The 21,989-nt window shown below is 44.2% G+C and overlaps 1 protein-coding gene across 1 annotated transcript in view; it reads right to left on the bottom strand.

Moving 5' to 3' along the window:
* The window catches only part of MTHFD1L (methylenetetrahydrofolate dehydrogenase (NADP+ dependent) 1 like), a 183,177-nt gene that overhangs the window by 67,968 nt on the left and 93,220 nt on the right, over positions 1 to 21,989 (bottom strand). Inside the window, exons 21-24 of the mRNA XM_059401260.1 lie at positions 8,392 to 8,531; positions 3,182 to 3,223; positions 2,259 to 2,359; positions 1,531 to 1,708 (exon numbers count right to left, since the gene is read on the bottom strand). Of these exons, the coding sequence (XP_059257243.1) occupies positions 1,531 to 1,708; positions 2,259 to 2,359; positions 3,182 to 3,223; positions 8,392 to 8,531 (461 nt within the window). The remainder of the gene's footprint in view (positions 1 to 1,530; positions 1,709 to 2,258; positions 2,360 to 3,181; positions 3,224 to 8,391; positions 8,532 to 21,989) is intronic.

Below are 21,989 nucleotides of genomic sequence, written 5' to 3'. Positions count from 1 at the left end.
TGAGAGAAGCAGCCACCGGCTTAAATGCTGAGCGCTCTGACAGTCACAGGCTGTCGATGGGGACAAATCCAGCAGCCAGAGCCGGAGCTGCAAGAATTTGAAATAGAGGTGCAGGCGGGGGCCGAGATGAACAGAGGGAGGTCCTGGGAGGTTCAGATCCTCTGAATGAAGGCTCCTAACGCAGCTGTTTAAAAACGCATTAGCCGATCGACCAACTCTACTTCTGGGTGGATGACCCCAAGGACTGAAAGCAGACTCTTAAAGAGATATTTTTATACACATGTTCACAGCAGCATTTTTTATAAGTCAAGAAGCATAGTTAGCCAAAATGGCCACTGGTGGGTGAGTGAATCGACAAAATGTAACCTACACACACAATGGCAGGGATGTGCAAAACCACGGGTGAACCCTGACATTACTCTGAGCAAATGACGGAGACCGAGTGTTTGCACGCACTGTCCCCCACCCCCCTTTATCTGCTGAAGACGGACTGTCAATGTGATCAGTGTTAGGGGACGTGGGGACTTTGGGGGCAACTAAGTTGATGGAATTAGGATGGGGGACTTTCAGAGTAACGAGGTGATGGGACCGGAACCCTCATGAATGGGATTAGTGCCCCCCTGAAACAGAAACTAGAGACCCCACCTCTCTTTCACCCAAGGATACAATGAGAAGACGGCGGTGCATGACAGAGGAAACCAGCCCCACCTCTGCCCAAGCCTTGAACTTGGACGTCCCAGCCTCCAAAACTGTGTGCAGTGAACTTCTGCTGTTCACTGGCGACCCTGTCTGAGCTGTTTCTTCCAGCAGCATGAAAGGACCAAGATGGAGAATAAGCCCATCATGAAAAAGACAAGAACTGGATGATTTCACTTATATGAGATACACAGACCAGTCGGACTCACAGAGACAGAAAGTGGAAGGCTGGCTACCAGGGGTGGGGGTGGCGGTGGGGCGCGGCAATGGGGGGCTGGGGTTTAACGGGCGTAGAGTTTATGCTCTGCAAGGAGCTCTGGAGATGGGGGAGGGGGTTGCACCCCAATGTGAACGTACTTAACGCTACTGAGCTGTACACCCCAACACGGCAGAGATGCTGAGTGACAGGTCACGTGTATTCTACAACTAAACGTATATTATAAATATTATACATACAGCTCCAGAAAACCACAGTGAAAGACGAGAACCATGGCAGAAATGGACGAGGAAAACACTGCTCCTGATTTCACAAGCCTTAAGAAGTCGCTCCGAAGACCAAGCCCTGAATGCGTTAGCTGTCCAACCCCGTTCCCCAAAGCCCTCCTCGCTGAGGCCTGCTCCTGGAGAGTAGAGCGGAGCTTTGAGAGCACAGGTCCTGGCGCAAGGAGAGCTTGTGTCCTTGGCCACCAGTGTTGGGCAGGTGGCTCAACCCCCTTCCCCTGCAGCTTCCATATCTGGAGGGTGGCTGTGGCCAATAAACAGGATGAATGCTACCAAATTCTCCGCACTTGCCCCACGCACAGGCAACGCCGCTCTCACGGCCTCTGAGCTTACCTGAACGTCATACAGGAACCGGAAGCGGCTGCCCTTGCTGGCGGCGTCCCTCACAGCCCGAGCCAGCTCCACGGACCCCTTCCCGCCGACAGACCAGTGATAGCAGGGGACCGCATCAAAGGCTCCGGCCCTCCTTGCGAGCTCACAAACTAAGTCAATCTCGGCGCGGGTGTCGGTCCTGGTGATGAAAATGTTTGCGGTTTCGCATCTGTATTCATTTAGTGATGTTTTTAAAGAAAGACTAACCGTGTATACAGAAACTTTGCTCCCTAACACTGCATATATTTTCAACATCAAAAGTGGTTACGTTGTGTTTAAATAAATCAGACTTAAAGGAAAGCATTGAGGGGAGGAAGAAAAGCCTCTCCAACAGGACTCAGATATTTCAAGTTGTTAAGGGTTTTATTGAGAAAATTCCATAACGTAACCCTTTGATCATCCACAGTCTTTCAGACAGAAAAGCTGGGTGGAATTAAATAAATAAATAAATAAATAAGAGCCACGGAAAGGTTAACTCACTATATAGATTTCATTTCCCATAAACATTTGAGAGACTTCTGCTAAAATGAAGCCGACCCAACCCAACCCCAACAAACAGACAGAAGGAGCAGAGTATTTCTATATAGTTTCAGATGAAGCCTTCGAAAGACCAAACTCCCTCCAGGCACCCAGAGAGTTCACAGGGCGGCCGGCAAGAGGACCACATGCGAAGCAGCGGCTTCACTTACTTGAAGACATTCAGAGCCACGATAACAGGGACCCCGAAGAGCTGAGCAATCTGGATCTGCTTCTGAAGGTTACAGCAGCCGTCTGCCACCAGCTGGATGTTCTGGAAGGAAACCAGACCCCCATGAACGCCTCCCACCAAAGCTGCCAAAGTACGCTGGCAAGTCCACTCTGGCAGGTTCGGCTTCCATCCCGCTCCCTTTACTGTCCTAGAAGCTACAAAACAAGCCCATAAAACACGTTTTCCTCCAAGAAAAGGTGGCGTACAGAAGGAGTAGGCTCAGAGGCAGAATAATTTCTGAAATCTTTCTGGGTCCAATGGTGTACCAGGGTCCTGGGCCAGGTGGCTATTCCTGCTGCTGGCTGCTGGCCGGGGCATAAGCAATGAGCCTGCTCTCTGTAGGTTGGTAGACAGGAGGGCACAGGGCCCCAGGGAGGGTGAGGAGTGTGGGTCAGCCATTCTGGGCTCAAATCCCTGGTGCCACCTGTAGGAGCTAAGAGGTACTGTTGCCAGTAAATCAAAGTCTACCTAAGAGTTGAGGAACTCAAGCGAGTGATAGAGCCAACTGTATATGCTCCAAAAGGCAGCTCCCCCCCCCCCCCCCCGCAACCCCTCCACGCCCCCAGCAGAAGAATACGAGAAGAATGTTTGTGTCTGTGCTGGAGACTGGGCTCCTGTTCTAATGGCTGCTCAGAGGGCAGGAAGCAGTACGTACACGAAGCCTATAGTCATTATTTCTTGAGAATGGAAAGTTAACTGAATGGACTTTATCCCTTGCCCCCACCCGTTTCCTCCGGGATCATGAGAGAAGTGATTCAAGAGGCCACTGGTGGAGGGATCATTCGTGACAGATCCAGCGGCTAGCCTGCGGTTTGCTGGATTTAAACGGTTCTGCGCAGACGCCTTCGGGGCACCTGTCCTTACCTCCTCGGTGTACTCTTTCTTTAGCGGGACCCCAGCAGTTACCTGAGACAAAAAAAAGGCAAAAACGAAGGGAAAAAACCCATGAGAATGCTTATTCTGATACTTGTCGCATAGAAGAGTAGCCAGATAGGTTGAATTTCTAGCCGCTTTGGGGAAAATGCATGCAAATGAGCCCTACTGGACTGCAGTGTTTGCTTCTGTGGGGGCTGAAGGACCTTTCTCCTGCCCACACTCCTGTACCCACCTCCAATCCCGTGCTCGCCCGGCAGGTGCACGGCCCCCACTTCTGTCATTCATCTCCTGAACCCACTTCCATGGAAGCCAAATACATCCACAAAGGCATGGCCGTGGTAGTGGGGAACTCTCAGAGCACATGCCTTTTACTGAACTGCACCCAGCAGGCTGGGCGTGCTGAAAAGCCCAAATATACTGAAAAGACTTGAGTGGATCTGACAAGGGTAACTCGCTTGGAAACCAGCAACTTGCCAATGTGTTTGCCAATCTGGAGGCTTGGTTTTCTTATCTTTAAAAAAATAAACGGCGGTTAATTGGCATCGTACTAAACACTGGAGTGAAGAAGATTTATTTACTGTTACTGGGAATCCTGACCAATTTATTCTGCCCCCTTTGTTTTTGCTTAAAAAAAAATTTTTTTTTTTTTTTTTTACTCTGATAAAGAGCTGAAGGAAAAACAAATCATGGTCACTTTTCAGAAAGCTGCATTTAAAAAGCACAAAATGTGCTTTTAAACCAACAACTGGCAGCCCCAGCTGAACCTAAGAGTCTTACTGGAAGCTTTTAAGAAACACTGATGTCTGCCTGGGCTCCACTCAGGCCAATTTAACCAGGATTTCTGGGAGTGAGACCCAGGATCAGTAACACTGAGAAACTCCCCCGGTGATTCTAACTGGAGCCAATATGGAGAACTTTCTCACTGGTGCCCATTATCCTAGCATAAAATGAGACATAATTTGCATGAAACCTGACTTATAGAAGGTGTACCATAATTCTCAATAAATTCTAAATAATGTTAAAGTAATTGCCATTACTCTTCCCTTCGGGTGGCCTATTTTTCACAACAACATGGGGGTGGCAAGAGCAGTTCAAAGATGGAGTACTCAAGTTGACTAAGTAATATAATTTGTAATAGTAATAGATTAAAGAGAAAAACCATACCATCTCAAGAGATGAAGAAAGTCATTCAACATTTATTTAGAATAAAAGCGACAAAATAAGAAGAGAAGTCAGTTTCCTTAATTGGATAAAAAACATACACTACACACCTGTAGAAAAATCGTATATAGTTAAGAAGTATTAAACATATTCTCTTTTAGATCAGGATAGTAAAAGGAGGTCCACTGTTACCACTCCTACCTAACACTGCACTGCCAGCTAGAAAGACCTGGTTAGTAACAAGAAAAAAGCACAAAGATTAGAAAGGAAGAAACAAAACTGTCATTATTTTCAGACATGATTGACCACATGGAACTCTCAAGTGTCTACAGGTAAATCAGTACAATTTAGTCTGTGACTACAGTTAATAATACTGTACTGCATACTTGAAAGTTGCTGAGAGTAGATTTTTTTTTTAAAGATTTTATTTATTTGAGATAGAGAGAAAGGGAGAGAGAAAGCCCATGTGCACAGGCAGGGGGGAGGGGCAGAGGGAGGGAGAAGCAGACTCCCCGCTGAGCAGGGAGCCCGTTATGGGCTCAATACCAGGACTCTGAGATCATGACCTGAGCCGAAGGCAGACACTTAAACAACGCGCCACCCAGGGCGCCCCGAGAGTATATCATAAAAGCCCTCGTTGCAAGAAAATTCTTGTAACTATGCATGGCGACCGATGCTAATGAGATTTGTGATCCTTCTGTAATGTACACAAATGTCAAATCATTCTATTTGACACTTAAAACTAATGTAAGGTTTTGCGTCAATTACACCTTAATTTTAAAAAGCAGTGGATATAAAAACAGTATATAAGGATCCATAAGCAACCTGTTACACTATACAAAAATGTAAAGTACACAGTAACAGATCCATAAAAAGATGGAGAAACCCTTTGTTAAATAAACTATAAGTTGTTACTAAAATACACTTAAAAAGACCCAGATCAGCGAAGAGGCATCCCAGGATCTTATATGGCAACCCATCAAATATCCTCTTGGCACAATGCCCTTCCAGTAAAAATGCTGAGAAGATTCTTTACGGAGGTTTATGAGCTGATTCTAAAATACATATGGAAGCCAAAAGGACGGATACCAGGCCAGGCGTGCATGCAGAAACAGAACACCCAGGTGTGGAGTTTGCCATAAAGGCTACCAGTGCGGCACAGACACAGTGATATGTAAACAGACCAGTGGAGCTGAAGAGAGATCCCAGAAAAAGACCTACACATGTATCACCAAGTAAAGATCAGACAGGAGGAGGGCCTATTTAAATAAACAGTACTAGGCCAACTTGTTATTAAAATAAAAAAAAAAAAAAAAGAAAGAAAAGAAGATCTGGTGATTGCCCTGTCCATGAACAGCAGTAGCAACGGCAGGATGGCTAATTTCAGGTATCAGTTCATGCTACAGGGTAGCAGACAGTTGGTCCAACATTATTCAGAGTGTTTCTGTGGGGTGTTTTGGGGGGGTTATTCTCTTAAATTAGTGGACTTGGAGTAAAACAGATCCGTGCCCTGCCTTTCTGTCCTACCCACACCATGTGGCTAGTCGTATCCAGTCCGTTGAAGGCCCTAATAGAAGAAAAAGATTGTGTGCAAGAGAAATTCTCCAGCGGACTGCCTTTAGAGTAGGACTGGAACTGGAAAGAAGCCCTCCTAAAGCTCTAGCCTGGTGAGCCCCTCTGTAGATTTTGGCCTTATCAGCCTCCATGACTGACAATGTGTGAGCCAGTTTCTTACAGTAAATCTCTTTTGGCATGGATACACAGTGTATTGGTTCTTAATACAATGTATTTAAAGAATTAATTGTAAAGGCTATCAAGGATCCATCAGTATGACAATATTAGTTCCTACACTGCAGCATGAATGGTCAGCACTTTGGAAGACAGGATATGAATTTAAAATTATTGGGGCTAAAACGGGCAAGTTCAAGGAAGACAGGATTTTCCACTGCACAAATTATGGAAAAAAACCAATCTGGATAAACATAAGAGGCCGCTATGGTTATTTGTGTAATGATATCCAAAGGAAGTAGAAATTATAACGGATCAAAAACATTATCACAGAGTTGTTTCAAGTACGAAGGAAAGACACGGAGATGGATAATACAGAGTATAGGATTAAGAAGATGAAAGTTCATTTATTATTTAGTTGTTGAAAACATTTCCTGGATACAGACTCTGCCAGGCATTAGGGATACACACATTAATAAGACATAGTCCCTTATCTCAAGGAATTCAGAGTAGAGAAGAGACACACACACAGAGAGTCATAAAACAGTGCATTGGGGAAGGCTCTTGTGGAGCTCGGGAGAGGGATACTAAGCTGTGCCAGGCTTCCTGATCCTTTCTTTTTATCGTCCTCTGCCCAGATCTGTGCCTACCCCTTGTGAGTCCTGTTATAATCACTGGGCCGGAAACAAGATGTGAAGTAGAAGGCGTACAAAAGAGGGAAAAGCAACCACTATAAAACAAGCTCATACATTAAGATGAACTAAAACAGGATTATAAATCACATAGAGAATTTTTAACGAGACAGATAGGAGAGTATAGAAAAACACTCGACTAGAACTCAAGAGACCTTGAGTCTGGTTAGTCCCCTAAGAAGATGGATGATATGAAGCAAATCAGTGAGCCTTCCTCTTAGCTTAGTCATTTCATCTTTACAAGGACTGAGCCAGACTCAATCTCTAAGCCCTTTCCAGTACCAAAACACTTTGGTTTTAGAACATTCGGGGTGCAAAACAGTGAGGGAGAATTTCAAATGCATTGTATGGAAGCAGGAATAGTTTTTTGAAAACGGAAATTGGTATACAGATTCAAAATCTGAGGTTCAAGAGTCTTGCAGCAACAAATGGTGTTTGGATCAAACTCAGAATTTCTCAGGATCGACTGCTTAATAATACACATTTTGTCAATCTTACATTTGAATTAATGATGAAGCTTTAGCCGACAATGAACTACTGAAGTGTTCGTTATTATGGGTGGATTTGGGATTCAATGTTTACCCTTCATTAACACTCAGCTCTGCCTGGTGGACAGAGAAAGGAATTTGGATCTAAACCTCAGACTTCAGATCTGGCTCTCGGTCTGGTCACACTGCTCACATTCTCCGAAGTGGCTGAACCTCAAATCCCTTCTCTATAAAATGGCATAAAATAACGTCAGGCTCTCCTAGGACAAAGAATTGCTAAAATGATTATACAATGCCCATCAGAGACGTATTTTATGATGACGAAATTGTTACTTGTTCCTGCTATATAATAATCATTGATTATGTGACTTTTGTATACATAGCATTACCAATGAAGCAATCCGATTTGGTAGTTTGTCTAATGTAACAACAGTAGAAATAATAACGACACTCCAACTTAATTTTATTTCAAAGATGAAGTATGTTACTCAGTTGAAGTATGTTATTTCTTATTCTCTCTTTGAAAAAAAAACTAAAAATGAAAAAAGAAAAAAATTTTCTTTCAAATGTGTGTGAATTATGTATATAAGGCAGGTTAATATCAAAAGTCTGTAAAAAAAGTTAAAACAGGGTATCTTTTCCAAGCAAAGCTCTTTTAGAAATAATTCAGTGTCATAACAGAGCTATAAAATGAAATCAGAATAAGCAGAAACAGAAGGAAAATGGTTCTGGAGGAAATCTGATGAGACAGTGTAGTGAACCAAAAAAACTGTGTGTACGAACACTAACAAAAGAACCTCACCCACAAAAGAAATCACTCTAATCCTTATGTTCTCTGCTCGGAACAAGAGCTTCCAGCCTCCCGTCACCATGAGATTATAAAATGTTGACCTGAGTTTCAGGTATAAATCTTAGGACTAAAAGGTGGTCACATTCTGCTCCTTCCCAAAATACTGCTTTGAAATGACTGTGTGAGAGTCCCCGTTTACTTGAATTTACCAAATGTAAGGCCAGAGCCTTACAAGGGTGATTTGTAAAAATACCACAGCTATGGAGCAGGTCTGAAGCGGAATCCTGCTTCATCTGAATTTTAAAACGTGTTTTACTGGGAAGGAAGCAGGGGACTTACGCTCGGCCCGCCTCCGTGCATCTTCAGAGCTCGCACCGTCGCCACCAGCACGACCGCGTTGGGCACCAGGCCAGACGCTCGGCACTTGATGTTGAAAAATTTCTCCATCCCGATATCAGCACCAAAGCCAGCTTCAGTTACTGTGGGGAATCAAGGTGGAAACTTGCTATCAGCTTCTCAAAACAAGGGCAGGTTTTGGCAGTCGCAGGTATGACTCTGGTTCAAAGGACAGCTGAAGTGGCCACCACCTCCAGGCTGCTCCCCTGCATTCCATCTTGTTCCTATGCAACGGTAAAATGATTCTCCCGTAGGCAGAGAAAACCTTCCACTTCCCTACGCTCTCTAAAAAGATGGCTCTCCACTCTGCTTTAGGCTACCATGCTTTAAGGATTCATTGCCAAGGGCAAGATTCTTCTTCCGCTATGGCCACCCAAAGCAAAGCATTTACCACAGATGGGACTGTCAACTTTTTAATTCTGTTCCAGATTGTATCAAAGGACATAGTTAGCATGATTACCGTCGAAGATCCTTTTTACTTTTTTACAACATGCACAGAATCATTTATCCAATGCCACCCGGTCATTTCTGTCCATTGACAAAATTCAAGTTAGTTGAGTGGCTTAAGAAGATGAATCATCAGGCCTGATAAGACAGCGTATTTCTTGCAGAAGCACAGATGACAGTCACCTTCAGCCAGCCCCTCTCCTGCCCCAAATTGCTAGAGATGTTCCTGGGGAGGTAGCTGAGACAGCACGTAACTTTGCCTTCCCACACATTTTAATAAGAATTCAGAAAGTAAAATCATGAAGTGTCGCATAATAAGTTCAAATTCTAAGTACATCAGCCCATCACTCTATTTCTTTATGGTTTCCTTTACCTACTTCATATGCTTGTAAATTCTTACACAATAGGTAGAATTTTGTAGTTTGCCCCTGTACTTTAAAATTTTCAGACTTTTCTTCCTGTTACTACAAGCTTTCGAAATTTATGATCTTAAGTGGCAGCTTATAACTTTTTTTTTTTTTTTTTTTTTAGTTTATAACTTTGCTAGGTGGATGTATCAAGATTTACAAAATTGTTCCCCCTGCTGTTAGACATTTGGGTTGTTTCCAATATAAATAATGCTGCAAAATATCTGTGCAGATGAGATTTAACCTCTTTCAAATTATATTCTTGGACTAAATTCCCACGGGTGAGAGAATGGTGCCAGAGGATGTAAAAAGTTTTTATGACTGCTGATATGCTTTTGACAAATTGAAAAATATTTCTCTAAAAATATTCAATTTGGAATGAATTTAGCTATAAAGTCACTATGTCCTTTATTTTATTTTTTTCGAGTAAGTGATACAGCAGAATGAACATTCCTTTTTACTACTATTTGGGACAATTCTAGTGATCTGATCAGTGGTGGTCAAAACCAGAGCAGCTCATGGAGAGTAACAATCCCTATCTCAGGGGTCCCCTGGGAAAAGCTGTGGTGACTTTAGCATGGGAGTGGTACAGCGGCCCACAGAAGAGGGATGTTCAGTTAGTTTTGTCAAAGGTCATTACAGAGTGGGCGCCCAGAAGAGGAACGGTGACCATCCTCCTGGTTAGAATCAGGCAGACTGGATGCAGTCCGGACAGCTGTGCACACGAGCACAGTGAATGCTGGTGAGCGGCCAGTGAATGCTGGTGAGTTACTTAACCTACTAGAATCTCAGTGTCCTCATTTGACCTGCTGGGGGATTCAAGCGAGATAACACATGTCCAGTACTTCGTTACTGCCTTATGGTGGGTAGCAGGCACTCACAAAAACGGTCCGCATCCCTGTTACCAAGAGAACAACTCTCCCACTTGCTAGAAATCATACTCAATTCTTAAGCATTTCGTGAATTCCTGCTACGCCCAGGCATTTTGCTCAGGGGGTAGTGTCCCAGCATTAGGGTCCCTGACGTGAAGCACTCCAGAGGGCTGAGGGGTGAGACTGTCTGCTATTGGACTGGAGGGAAGGGGTGTGGTGCGGGGGGCCGGGGGGGGAATGGAGGCTGCGGGGTAGGGCTGGACAATGGGGGTAAAGGGAGTCAGTCTCTGAGGGACACAGGAGCTCTCCAAGCAGAGAAGTAAGGAGTTGGGGGTGGAGGGTAGGGGTTAGCGAGGAGTAAAAGGATTCGCAGGTAAAGGAGAGAGCACGAGCGGAGTCGATTTGGGAAGAGAAGAGAAATGATCCATGCCGACCGGAGGAGTCCGTTACCTCAACCAACACAACCTGTTCTCTGGGCTGATCAGCTCTGAGGGGCAGGGAGTCAAGCAGCAAGTGTGCGCGTGTGTGTTTTCAATGCTGTTATACTGGAGAAACTGCTCGGTGTTGCTACACAGATGACTGTGTGCAGTGTTTGATCAAGGTCCTTCCAGCCGGACCCTGGTTTCCACTTGAAGCTCCTGTATTAGACCAAGCTCCAAGAGGAAAGGGGGCGCGTCTGTGTGAGACACGGACACCGCAAGGCGTACAGTAGGCACTGATGAACTTGGGCATCTCTAAAACAAACAAAACAAAAAGGCAGCGGGAGGACAGCAAAGTTTTCCAACACTTGGCCACAACTATATGAAGAGCAGTTATTCAAAATCCTTTCATTCTGCCGAAACGCTGCAAGCTCACTTCACAATCCACCTCTTCTCTCCTTCAACTTCACCATGTGGCAGCCATGCTCTCCTCCCTTCAATAGCTCATTACTGCCTCAAGGAAAACTTCCAAGTGCCTTATCATTAACACTAAGGCCACCCCGATGTAACCTCAAGTACGCGCCCACGTCCACGTTCACTCTGCCTGAAATCTGGTTCTTCACTAATACCGAGTTTCCTGCCGAGCTCACACGTACTGCGTTTGTCATCTCCGAGCCCCTCCAGATGGGAACAACGGGCACGTTCCTCTCTCCCACCTCTCTTCTTTAACTCACTGCCTAAGCCTCGGTTCAGATGTTCCAGAAGTTTGCCCGGATCCCCTCAGGGAGAGCTGGCCGGCTCTGTGGTCTGCTCCTTTACTGTGCTCTCACCTCTCTCTGCATGGGGCGTCCCAACTAGACTTACGTGGCCTCTCCCACTCAGAGGCCAGGGACCATGTCCTACTCAGCTCTGGACGTCCAGTGCCTGTCCCAGTACCAGGTGCATGCGAATGAATGAATGATCAGAGAGAGATGTGAAGGAACCAGCAAAGCGCGACTCAGAGCCCAAGGTGATCGCGTCCTGGCCATCGTTCAGGGGAGAGAGGTGGACACAAACCATAAAATTAAACAATGAAAAATGTTTTCCGATCACCCTATCGTGCTTCCTTTTTCCCTGCAGTAGCAAAACAGGCTTAACAAAAGGTATAAATGTCATCACAGATAAAGGTATGACCATCGCAGATGGCTAAACGGGCCAGCTAAGCTTAGTTCTGTATCTGAAGAGACAAACTGGGGGGGGGGGGGGTAGTAACAAAGAACTGCAGTTGGGGAAGGAAACAGGATACAGGAATAGAGGTCCAGGGGCTATGGCTTCCAAATGCAAAGGAAATATGGAGGCAAATAATGTGTAGAAAACAGAAGAAAGTGCCAGATTCTCACACGTCGCACGGAATATGGCATGGAATCGTTTCTGTGTTATTTGTTTTCGAATACTTGGGCTGCTAAGGAAAACAGAGCGTGGAGAAGGTGTGCTGGCGCACAGTCGTTAATCACACACGTAAGCACCACTTCATAGGGGACAGACACACGGGTCGGCTTGGGAACAGACTGTGTGCAGTGCTGTTATGTCTGTGTCTTGCGAATCTGTGGGTCTGGAAGCGAGCAGGGGACAAGCCACTCTCACTGACAGGTTCTGGTTCCCAGACACTCTCTGACAATGGTCGGCAGAGCACCCTGTAAGCTAACTACTCCCAGGTATCAGAAATAAACAATTTAGTACTTACCCTGTTTACTGCTTTTGATAAATTTCAAAGGATGTGCACACTTGAGAATTACTTACCGCTGATCTTAATAGGCACCTGTGCTTGAGTCATGAAGCAAGGATACTTACTACGACTTTGCATTCTTGAAAAGCATGTAATGGAGCCCTCTGAAAGCGGCGTATTTAAAAAGGCTTGCAGGAAAATGCATGTGCCACAACAATTATCGGTCCTGGCAATCTCTCTGGGGGCGGGGTGGGGGGGGGGTGCGGAGGCCACAGCTATTCACCTGACAGCAGGACGGAAAACAGGAAACTGATACTCTCCTGTGTAAGCACAGAGGCTGTTAGGTCATGATTTGGAAGCAAGACTTGACTCCAACCTTATAATCCAAAATCTGTTCAGAAAGGAAGTGTCGGCGGGTCTGCGTTGGGAAGGGACTAGCTGTTTGGACAAATCCTGTGAGCACTTTCGCAGGAAACAGAGCTCAGGGTTCAGGTAGAGCGTGAAAACCAACACTGCACAACCAGGCACCTGCCTCCCCCGCTGCTCCGCGAGGGCGCCCCAAGCCACACTGGACAAACTGAGTGGAAATGACAATAAAACGTGACCTGCAGGCACCTATCAAGTCTATGAAATTTTTCAATGAGGCAGAGAGATGATTTTTCTAAATCAAATTATCTATCATGTGTCCAGTTTGCAGTACACAATGCACTGAAGATTTTATCACAATGAGGACGGGGATAAGCAAGCACCAATCAGCTGACTTACGAGAAAAAAAAAGCATTGACATTACCACCTCATGGGGGACCTAAAAATTATGGGCTCATAAAATTCTAGAGCTCTGGGGGAAGGCGCCTGGCCAGTGACCTTGCTGAGATGGTGTCCTGGGTCCCTTGGATGCTCAGCTCAGGGGTCTCTTCTGCAATACACGCTTTCTGTCCCTTGGCATTCTATTTAAAAGCACTTTTAATTAAACACATGCATCTCAGCATTAAAGAAAAGCCTCCATTTTTTCTCATCTAACAAATACCGAATCTCTCTTATGTCGCCTAGCTCTTAAGCACTCCTGTATGTGCTCATGTCTTCATTTAGGGAGGAAACAAAGTCCATTTTTAACATGACAAACAGAAATGTGAATCGCCTCATTAAAAAGGAACATCTTTCTGACTGTCCTCATTGTACTTTTTCTTCCTTGAATTCCCTCTGGTATTTAAAATTTTTTTTATCTGTTTATCAGTACATAATAAATTTGAATTCATGTCTGTTTCACATTTACTTCTTTTAAGAAAAATTTTTTACTTAAATTCAATTCAGTGGTCATATACTGCATTAGTTTCATGGGGCGTGCCCTGACTTCGTTCCTTGCTTTGGTACATTTATTGACCCCGTTGCTATGGAATCACAAACCTTAAGGACAGACCAGTGGTTCTCTAACGCGGACTGATTCTGCCCCCATTCTCCAGCTCCCCACCCCGGACATTTGGCAATGTCCGCTGTCATTTTCTGTTGCTGTCACTGGCATCTAGGAAGTAGAAGCCAGGTTTGCTGCCAGATATTCTACAACGCACAGCAGCCTCACCAATCCCCCTCTAAAAAAACCAAAAACCAGAATTATCCACTAAAATACCAACAGAGGTCGATACTGCTATGGTTTAAGCATGACGAAGGAGCGCCTTAAATGGTCCAGATACTCTTCCCTGAGAACGTTACAAATGCCAGATGCCAGAATAAAGATTATATAAAACTGTTATGCTAACGATACCCTTGCATCCCGTAAGTTCCTGAAATAGGACAGTGACAGTAAAATTCCTGTGTGTTCACTCCACCACCGCCATTCCTAGAGATGGAAAGTAGCAAGGGCCTCGTGGGAGGTGCTGCACTCACTGCGCAAGAGAGCAGGGAAGGATGGATACCAAAAAAAAAAAAAATCAGTATGGAACAACACAGGTGGGAACAATGATCAGTCTTCCTGTCAAGAAGAAACACACACAATGGGGAAAGCTATTCTAATTAGAGACCGGGCACGGGGAAAGCACAGAACTAACGTTCACTAAGCACTGCCTATGTGTCAGTCAACATACTAGATGTCATCTGTCTTGTTTCACTCTTTTAACTAACCTGCGAGGGACCTTTACCTGCCACAAACAGCTCGTAAGGTTAAGGGTAAGCCATTCTTCCCAACCTCGCCCAGCTATGAGGGATGGAGCTCGGGATGAAACTGTGGCCCATCCGATGGCAGTCTGTGCCAGTGTCCCTGCCCTGCCGTCCTGTCCCCGAGCCAATTAAACACACAGCTTTCCTTTCCTCCAGCTGAACTGCTTGGTAGGTTCTGCTTCCACCGAAAGTCTTGACACCTTGTACTTCACTATTTTGGTAGATGAAGCGCAGCTCTAAATTCTTTGCCTGAACTCTGACAGGTGCACCCAGACTTGTCTCCTCAGTGTAATATGGACCTGCTGTGACAACATCTGGAGTCTTCTTCATTACGATACGCATTTCTTTCTTAAACTGAATTCATAAATTTGTTTTCTCTCTTGGAGCAAATGATCTAGGGACTAGAATCATAATCCTCTCTTACTTCTTGGTCTATGTGCCAACAGGGCCGAGTCCTAGGCGGCAGCAGGGAGTACACGGGAGGGCAACGAGCTAAGAGCTCCCAGAGACGGAGCTCCCAGGACCGGTTCCACTGGGCTTGGTACCCAACGCAGCAACGGGCCACTGCAAAGAACACTCCCTGGGCCACTTGGCCTCCTGAAAAGCAAACGGCTCTCTTCCGCTGGCAGAGCCAGACCTCTCGCCTTGACTTCGCAGCCTCCTCCAGCCAGGCATCTGCCTTCCCAGGAATGGAGGGGGCCATGAACACCCCCCACGATCTCTCACGTTCCTGTTCATCACCACCATCACCATGGTGGGAGAAAATGCAACAACTGCTTTAACTCCAGACTCTTATGCTTGTTTTACCTTGGGGAAACCCCTCCTTGGCTCTGAGATAAAGTTAAACTGAGGCACCAAGATCATTTTCCTCTGAGTGTCTGGCTAACTAATGGGTCCTCAATTCCATGTGTCCTCAGAAGATCAAAACTTTCAGATTTCATAGCCAGTTTATAATGGCAGTAATTTTTTCCTTTATGATACATGCAAAAACATAGGTATCAAATATATGACAATCCTGAGTTCCCCATCACTTTGGGACATGAACTTGAGCTTATGGACTGTGAAAGGGCTCACGGAAGAACTAGTCCTTGCAACCCACTTGGCTCAAAAGGGGCGGAGAAAAGAAGTATGTCTGCACAGGGCCAATCCTGCTAACCGAATCCTCGAAAGGATTTCTTCCAAACAAAGGGAGGGATGAAAGTGCAGCCTCCACGCCACCAGCCTTTATTTTCACCCAACAAATCAGAAATAAAAATAAAACCTTGTACAGGAGGAAGCAAGGAATATGCCGGACTAGACTTCATTCCGAAGCACTGTGGGCTATAATTCCTGAACAGCGCTAAAGGAAGTGGAAACCAGACTCTTCGAACCGACTTTCTGCCCTATGTAAACACGTCTATCCAGCTGCAGCTGTCTGCTGAGAGACTCGGGAAGACTCTGGTCACAGAGTCACAGAGGCACATGAATTCTGAACTGGAGCTTGAGGTAGGCTAGCCTGTGAACATTTTAATTGTTTTCAGTGACTAGAAGGAGACTAAATAAACCAGGATGAACCATTAATTATAAGGGAAGCTTAGCATTATTGCTGTAGCTAAAAAAAAAAAAAAAAGAAAAGAAAACTTCATGTCAAACATACTAATTTTGAGGATCCAACTGATCTTAAGGCTATGGAATTTTACAAAAAATCAAATCCTTTCTGCTCTTTTGGATTTAGTTTTATTAAATGTCTTAAGATTAAATTTTCCTAAGAATATATAGAACCAACGGGGCACAAATGAGGAGACCCACACAAGGAAATCAGTAAGAAAACAGTATTCATACTAGCCTGGGCCTTTCCACCTACCCTTTTGATAATGGCAATGCTTACATATATTAGGAAATTTTGGTAGTTGTATAGAATACATGAGAAAGTTACTGAGGATGTATCTGGGGAAAAGAAAAAAGATAAGCAAAGCATAGAAAGGACATAGATCAACTTGAACCATATGTTTTCAGTAATGACAAAACAAAACAAAACAAAAACAAAATTTGAAAATGCCAGTAATGCCACTTAGATGTGCTTTGGTATCAGGACCCAGAATTTCCTTCCTCTGGAGTTAATTATAGATGCCGGTTTCCATTATTTGAAACCATCATTAATCATCCTATTTTATAAAATAATTTTGACCAAAATGAAATTTAATTTTGGAAAAAAATGTTAAAGATGAAAATTAAATTATACATGTTATTTTTACCTCCCTTATAAAAATCCAACTGAATTAAATCCATGAATCCATTATCCAAATAGTTCCCATCTTCTTGTTGCAATCGTGAGCATTTGGACAATGTCATCGCCATGACCAGGGTTTTAACCCTTCTGTTTTCAGCAAACAATAGTGCCCCAGAGTTCTGGCTGGAGGCCTGGAATTTTGGATGATTGCATGGAGGCAGAGCTCTTTTCCTGCTGCTCCCAAGAACTGGACACAAGGAAAATAACTCCAAAGAGAGGCCAATTCGGAAAGGCTTTGCTCCTAACATCTCACCCTACAATAATCAAAAGATGAAACAGGACATTTTTCACAGAGCATTTTACGAAAATGAGCCCATGGAGGAAAAAAGTAAAGATGTCAAAAGAGGAATATATTTTATCTGAAAGGTTTCCAGGAAATAACAACAACAACATCAAAAGACCTGTAATAGGGTGCCTGGCTCAAGTGGGTTAAGCCGCTGCCTTTGGCTCAGGTCATGATCGAGGCTCAGGCTCAGGTCCTGGGATCGAGTCCCGCATTGGACTCTCTGCTCAGCAGGGAGCCTGCTTCCCTCTCTCTCTCTCTCTGCCTGCCTCTCTGTCTACTTGTGATCTCTCTCTGTCAAATAAATAAATAAAATCTTAAAAAAAAAAAAAAGACCTGTAACAGCTTTTTCTGTAAGTATAAGAAACCCAGCAAGTGAAACTATGATTACTGAGCTTGAGAACAAATGAAATGTATCAACATTCCTACTAGCGGCAACTTCTAATGGAAGAAACTAAGACAACAGGAAAGCATTTTGAACTTGAAAGCTGGAAGATGCTACAATGTATTCAAAAAGCAGACAGAGCAGGGATTATCCAAACTGAAGGCGGAGATCCATTAGTGCGTAACAAAATCAATTTATAGGGTTGCACCCAGAATTAAAGAGAAAAAGAAACAGTATAGGAAATATTAGGATACGTCACACATATTGGGAAGAAGTAATATTGTTTCAGAAGATGTGATTCAGTTTTCGTGTACAACACACGTTTGTGCACATGCAGTGACAAGGGTCACTGGCCCAGACTCTACTTTGCAAGTTTTTTATCTAAGAAGGGAGAAGGCTAGACCTGCTGGTTTTACAGTTGTGTCTAGTCCTGCTGGTTTCCTATAAGATCAATGTCATGATTATTCAGGCCTGGCTCCATTCTGCTCGGGACTGGTGCAAATAGCACAGGGAGTTCACAAGGAACAAAGACCCCAAGCTCAGTGTTATCAACCATTATCTTTATATTTAGGGTTACAGATGCAACGTTCCTCTCACTGACCCTAAGACTGGGCATGGAGGCAGCAATGGTCTGCACGGTCCTGCTTTCTATGTTTCCTTCGGTAGAAAGGACATGGGCAGGAGCGAAAGATGAACATCCCACTCGTCCAGTAGGACTGGACCTTGAAAGGATCTGATTTTAAGACAAAAAAATGAGAATGTACTGAAAAGACCAGTAATTCATATTTACATTTGTAAAAAGGTCCCAGTTAAGAAAATAACCTTGAAAAGGAAGTATATGTATATATTTTCCTATGGCTTATTTTCAATATAGCCTTTTTCTGTTTAAAAAATGGATATATTGGGCACCTGGGTGGCTCAGTTGCTCAGTTGGTTAAGCGACTGCCTTTGGCTCAGGTCATGACCCTGGAGTCCTGGGATGGAGACCCACATTGGACTCCTAGCCCCAATGGGAGTCTGCTTCTCCCTCTGACCTTCTCACATCTCGTGCTCTCTTTCTCTCTCAAAGAAATAAATAAGATCTTTTAAAAAATGAATATATTATTAGTGATACATTATTGGAAAATTTGATGTGGAGAAAAAAAAAACCAAATCAGGCACTTTTCACCATTTTCACTAGAATCTATGATCCTGGCTATCACTCTACTGTTGACAGAGCAAAGATACCCTTGAGATGTTCCGTAATGCATTTTCTGGGGAAAAAGCAGTAAATAATCAGGAATAATTCTAATCTTCCCACCTCCTGACCTCTACCCTATTCCTAAGCCCCAAAGGAGCTGAAACTACAGTTTACTTACTTCTCACTTTGTATAAACAAAGAGCAAACCCTCAATTTGCCATTGCTTTCTCCTCTGCTTCTCTTTGGCGTATCCTCAGCCTGGCCTTTTATCTAGAAGTGGGTCTGACTTGGGTAAAGCTGATGATTGAAACAGGATTACGTGTATTACACAGGGAACTGCTAAGAGTATAGAAATATTCACTATCATGGTACTGGCAAAAGGTAAGCATTCTAACAAGTCTTCATTATGCCCATCTAGCTTGCAAATTTCTGAGACGGGTCTACAGGGCAGTGAGTGCGGGCTCTCACAAGGACATGGGTCCCTACTTACCTACCTTTATCTCCAACCTAATGGGTGTCGCGCTCTGTAGAACACTCTTGTATCCTGATCTTTTCAGGGAACCCAATGTGGAGCATTTCCCCCAAGATACTAACATCTGCCAGATAATATTTTATTATATGGTATTGCATTATAAGAAGGAGTCATGATTCATAAAACTGTTCTCACTTTTGGCCATGTTCTAAACTCTTCTTCAAAAATAGTCTGTGATGTACTGAAGAATGAAAATGAGCCGGTCGGTTTGGCTGACTTAGAAGTTGATCCTGAGCATGGCTGTAGAGAGAAGCCACAGTCTGCTCTCCTCCACCCTGTCTGGGGCAGGTGCTGTCGAAAAGGATATGAAGATGGTGACATGGTGATGAAGCATTAATTTAATTGTGTGTTTGGAAAACCTCTGGCTCTATGTCATGCTGGGAGTGGCTTTTCAACTCACCTTTCTATTTAAAAGAGACCATGGAGAAATTGGAAAGTCTTAGCTTCTCTTGTAGCTAAGTATGGCTTAGCTGTACTTACGTGTGACTAAGAGGATTAATTAATAAGTAACTTCCAGGAAGTCTCCTAAAAAGGGGGTATGCCTTTCTTTTTTCTTCCTTGTTGGCTGGGATACAGATGTGATGGCTTGGAACTGGGCAACCATCTTAGACTACTAGGCAGCATAGAGACCCCGGATGATTGAGGAGCTGCCATTCCAGTCTAGACTGGATTTCTTCTTTGTGACAGAGAAATGAACTTGTATTTGCTTTGGGTGCCTTCTTTCGCTGTTTCTGTTACTTGCGGGTGAGCCTAATCTTTACTGATGCGTTTGTGGGAACAATGCCTCTTCAGAAACATTAAAGTATTTTTCATTTCTATCATTTCAGTTTGCACATTATTTCAACATTACACAGTGTTTTCTTTCTGTGCACAATGGTAACTCTGGGACTGAGGTCAAGGTTACATTTCTAATTTAGAAAAGATGTGAGATTCGCTTAAAGTTTTGCTGATGAAAGAACTGAAATTTTAGAGGTTGAGATGTGCCCATAAATGCCCCAAAGCTATGTGATGCAATGTAACTGTTGGGAGTGGGTCTGATCACAAGCTCCAGGAACAAGAATGCATGCCAGCACGGAGAAGGACAGGATCTATGTGTGGAGCTCCAAAGGACTTCCCGCTCCTCTGACTTCAAGAATGATTCTTGCTCTCAATGCTAGCTCCTTTGTGTGTGTTATGTGCTCAACAAAGAAATGCTTTTTGGAGGCAAAAAACCCCCTGTTTTTGTAGTTGTTTTGAATATTTTTAGAAGTTACATCATTAAATTATTGCCTAACCCTAAAAAGTAATAACAATCTACACTCAACCAAAGCATTCATGCAATTTTATAAAACAAACAAGATAGGACAAAACAAGATGGGGGAAAATCAAGAGAGGACATTCAGATTGTTAGTGTTTGGTGTTCAGACCGTTCGTGTGGCTCAACACTTGAAAATATGGGCATTTTTTTAATAAAGGATTTTTATTTATTTATTTGAGAGAGACAGAGTGAGCCAGAGCATGAACGGAGGGGACAGGTAGAGGGAGAGGGAGAAGCAGGGGGCCTGATGTGGACTTGATCTCAGGACCCCAGGATTCTGACCTGAGCTGAAAAGGCAGCTGCTTAACTGCCTGAGCCATCTGGGTGCCCCGAAAATATGGAACATTTTCTAAGAACCTCATTCATGAGAAAATGACTGAACACCTCAGTATGGAATAAGGATATTCACTGCCCCTGGACAGCAGGGCACGCAGCCTTGGTTTCTCCCAGTTCAGTGTGTAGAGGAAGCCTCACCACCGGGCAAGGCCCACCGGACTACGTCAGCTGTGGGCATTCATCCATCACTTTGGCTAGAAAGTAACATCAAGCCCTGAACCTCTAAGAATGACTATTAACATCCAGATTTAGCTCAAAAAAAGCTAAATCCTCGACCACATTCTAATGAGGACTGCCAATCAGAGGCTCTGGTCTCAGCCTCTGCCCAAATTACAGACGCGCATTTCCTCCCAGCCCCACCCTCCCAATGCGTAAGTAACAAACAGGAACATTTTGCCACAACCGCCTCTTCCTTTTACAAAGAAGGTAAACAGCCTAGAGAGAGCTGAGGTCCCTGGTGCCTGGGTCCCCCGTTGAGCTCCCTCCCCTGTACCCTCATCCCTTCAAGAGAAACTCTGAGGAACCTGGTCCTTATCCAGGTTGTACGTTCCTGCTTGAACATACATACAGAGGTATAAACAGAATGTAGTGCTATTTTTATATCTTAGGAATGTGTTAGACTGTACTTACAATCCCCCAAACCGGCTTTTTCACTCAACATTGTACTTCTGAGATTTTGTGTTGTGGAAACACACAGAGATAGGCTTGTGGGTTTTCCAGCACCTGCATTTTTACCGGCTGACAGAGCCCTTTCCGAGGTAGGGAGCACCCGTGGACTGGACTCGTGCCCTTCCCCCCTCACTATTCCCTTTTCAAGAGACTTATGTGGAGGGCGGGGTAGAAAGAAACACAGTCTTCACGGGGAGTCCTGGCAACAGTAACTTCACAGTATCTTCCGGAAACCTTCATAGATTAGAAACTGTACTGACTCCTCTCTATGACTTGTAAGGATGCTTGAAACAGACCTCCAATCTGTCTTCTCTACCATGTGTCTCTGGGCTACTGAACTAACCAGGATTCCTCGAACATGTCGCTTCTGCCCTCTCTGTCCTGTTCATTGGATTACATCTTAACCATTCTTCACAGCTTGTCTCAAAAGCCATCTTCTCAGGCTTCTTATTGGAGACACTATTTAAAAACTGTCAACTTTTCTCCAGTATTAATCGCAAGCACAACATTTCAGATTAGCATTTATTCCCCTCCAAAATGACCTCCTCTAACTATGAGATTCACCGCCCCCACCCAAGTCTTAAGACGC

Source organism: Mustela nigripes, chromosome 5 (genome assembly GCF_022355385.1).
Source record: "Mustela nigripes isolate SB6536 chromosome 5, MUSNIG.SB6536, whole genome shotgun sequence".
NCBI lineage: Eukaryota > Metazoa > Chordata > Mammalia > Carnivora > Mustelidae > Mustela > Mustela nigripes.
Note: the sequence above shows the minus strand (reverse complement) of the source record. Positions and strands in the feature narration are given on the sequence as shown.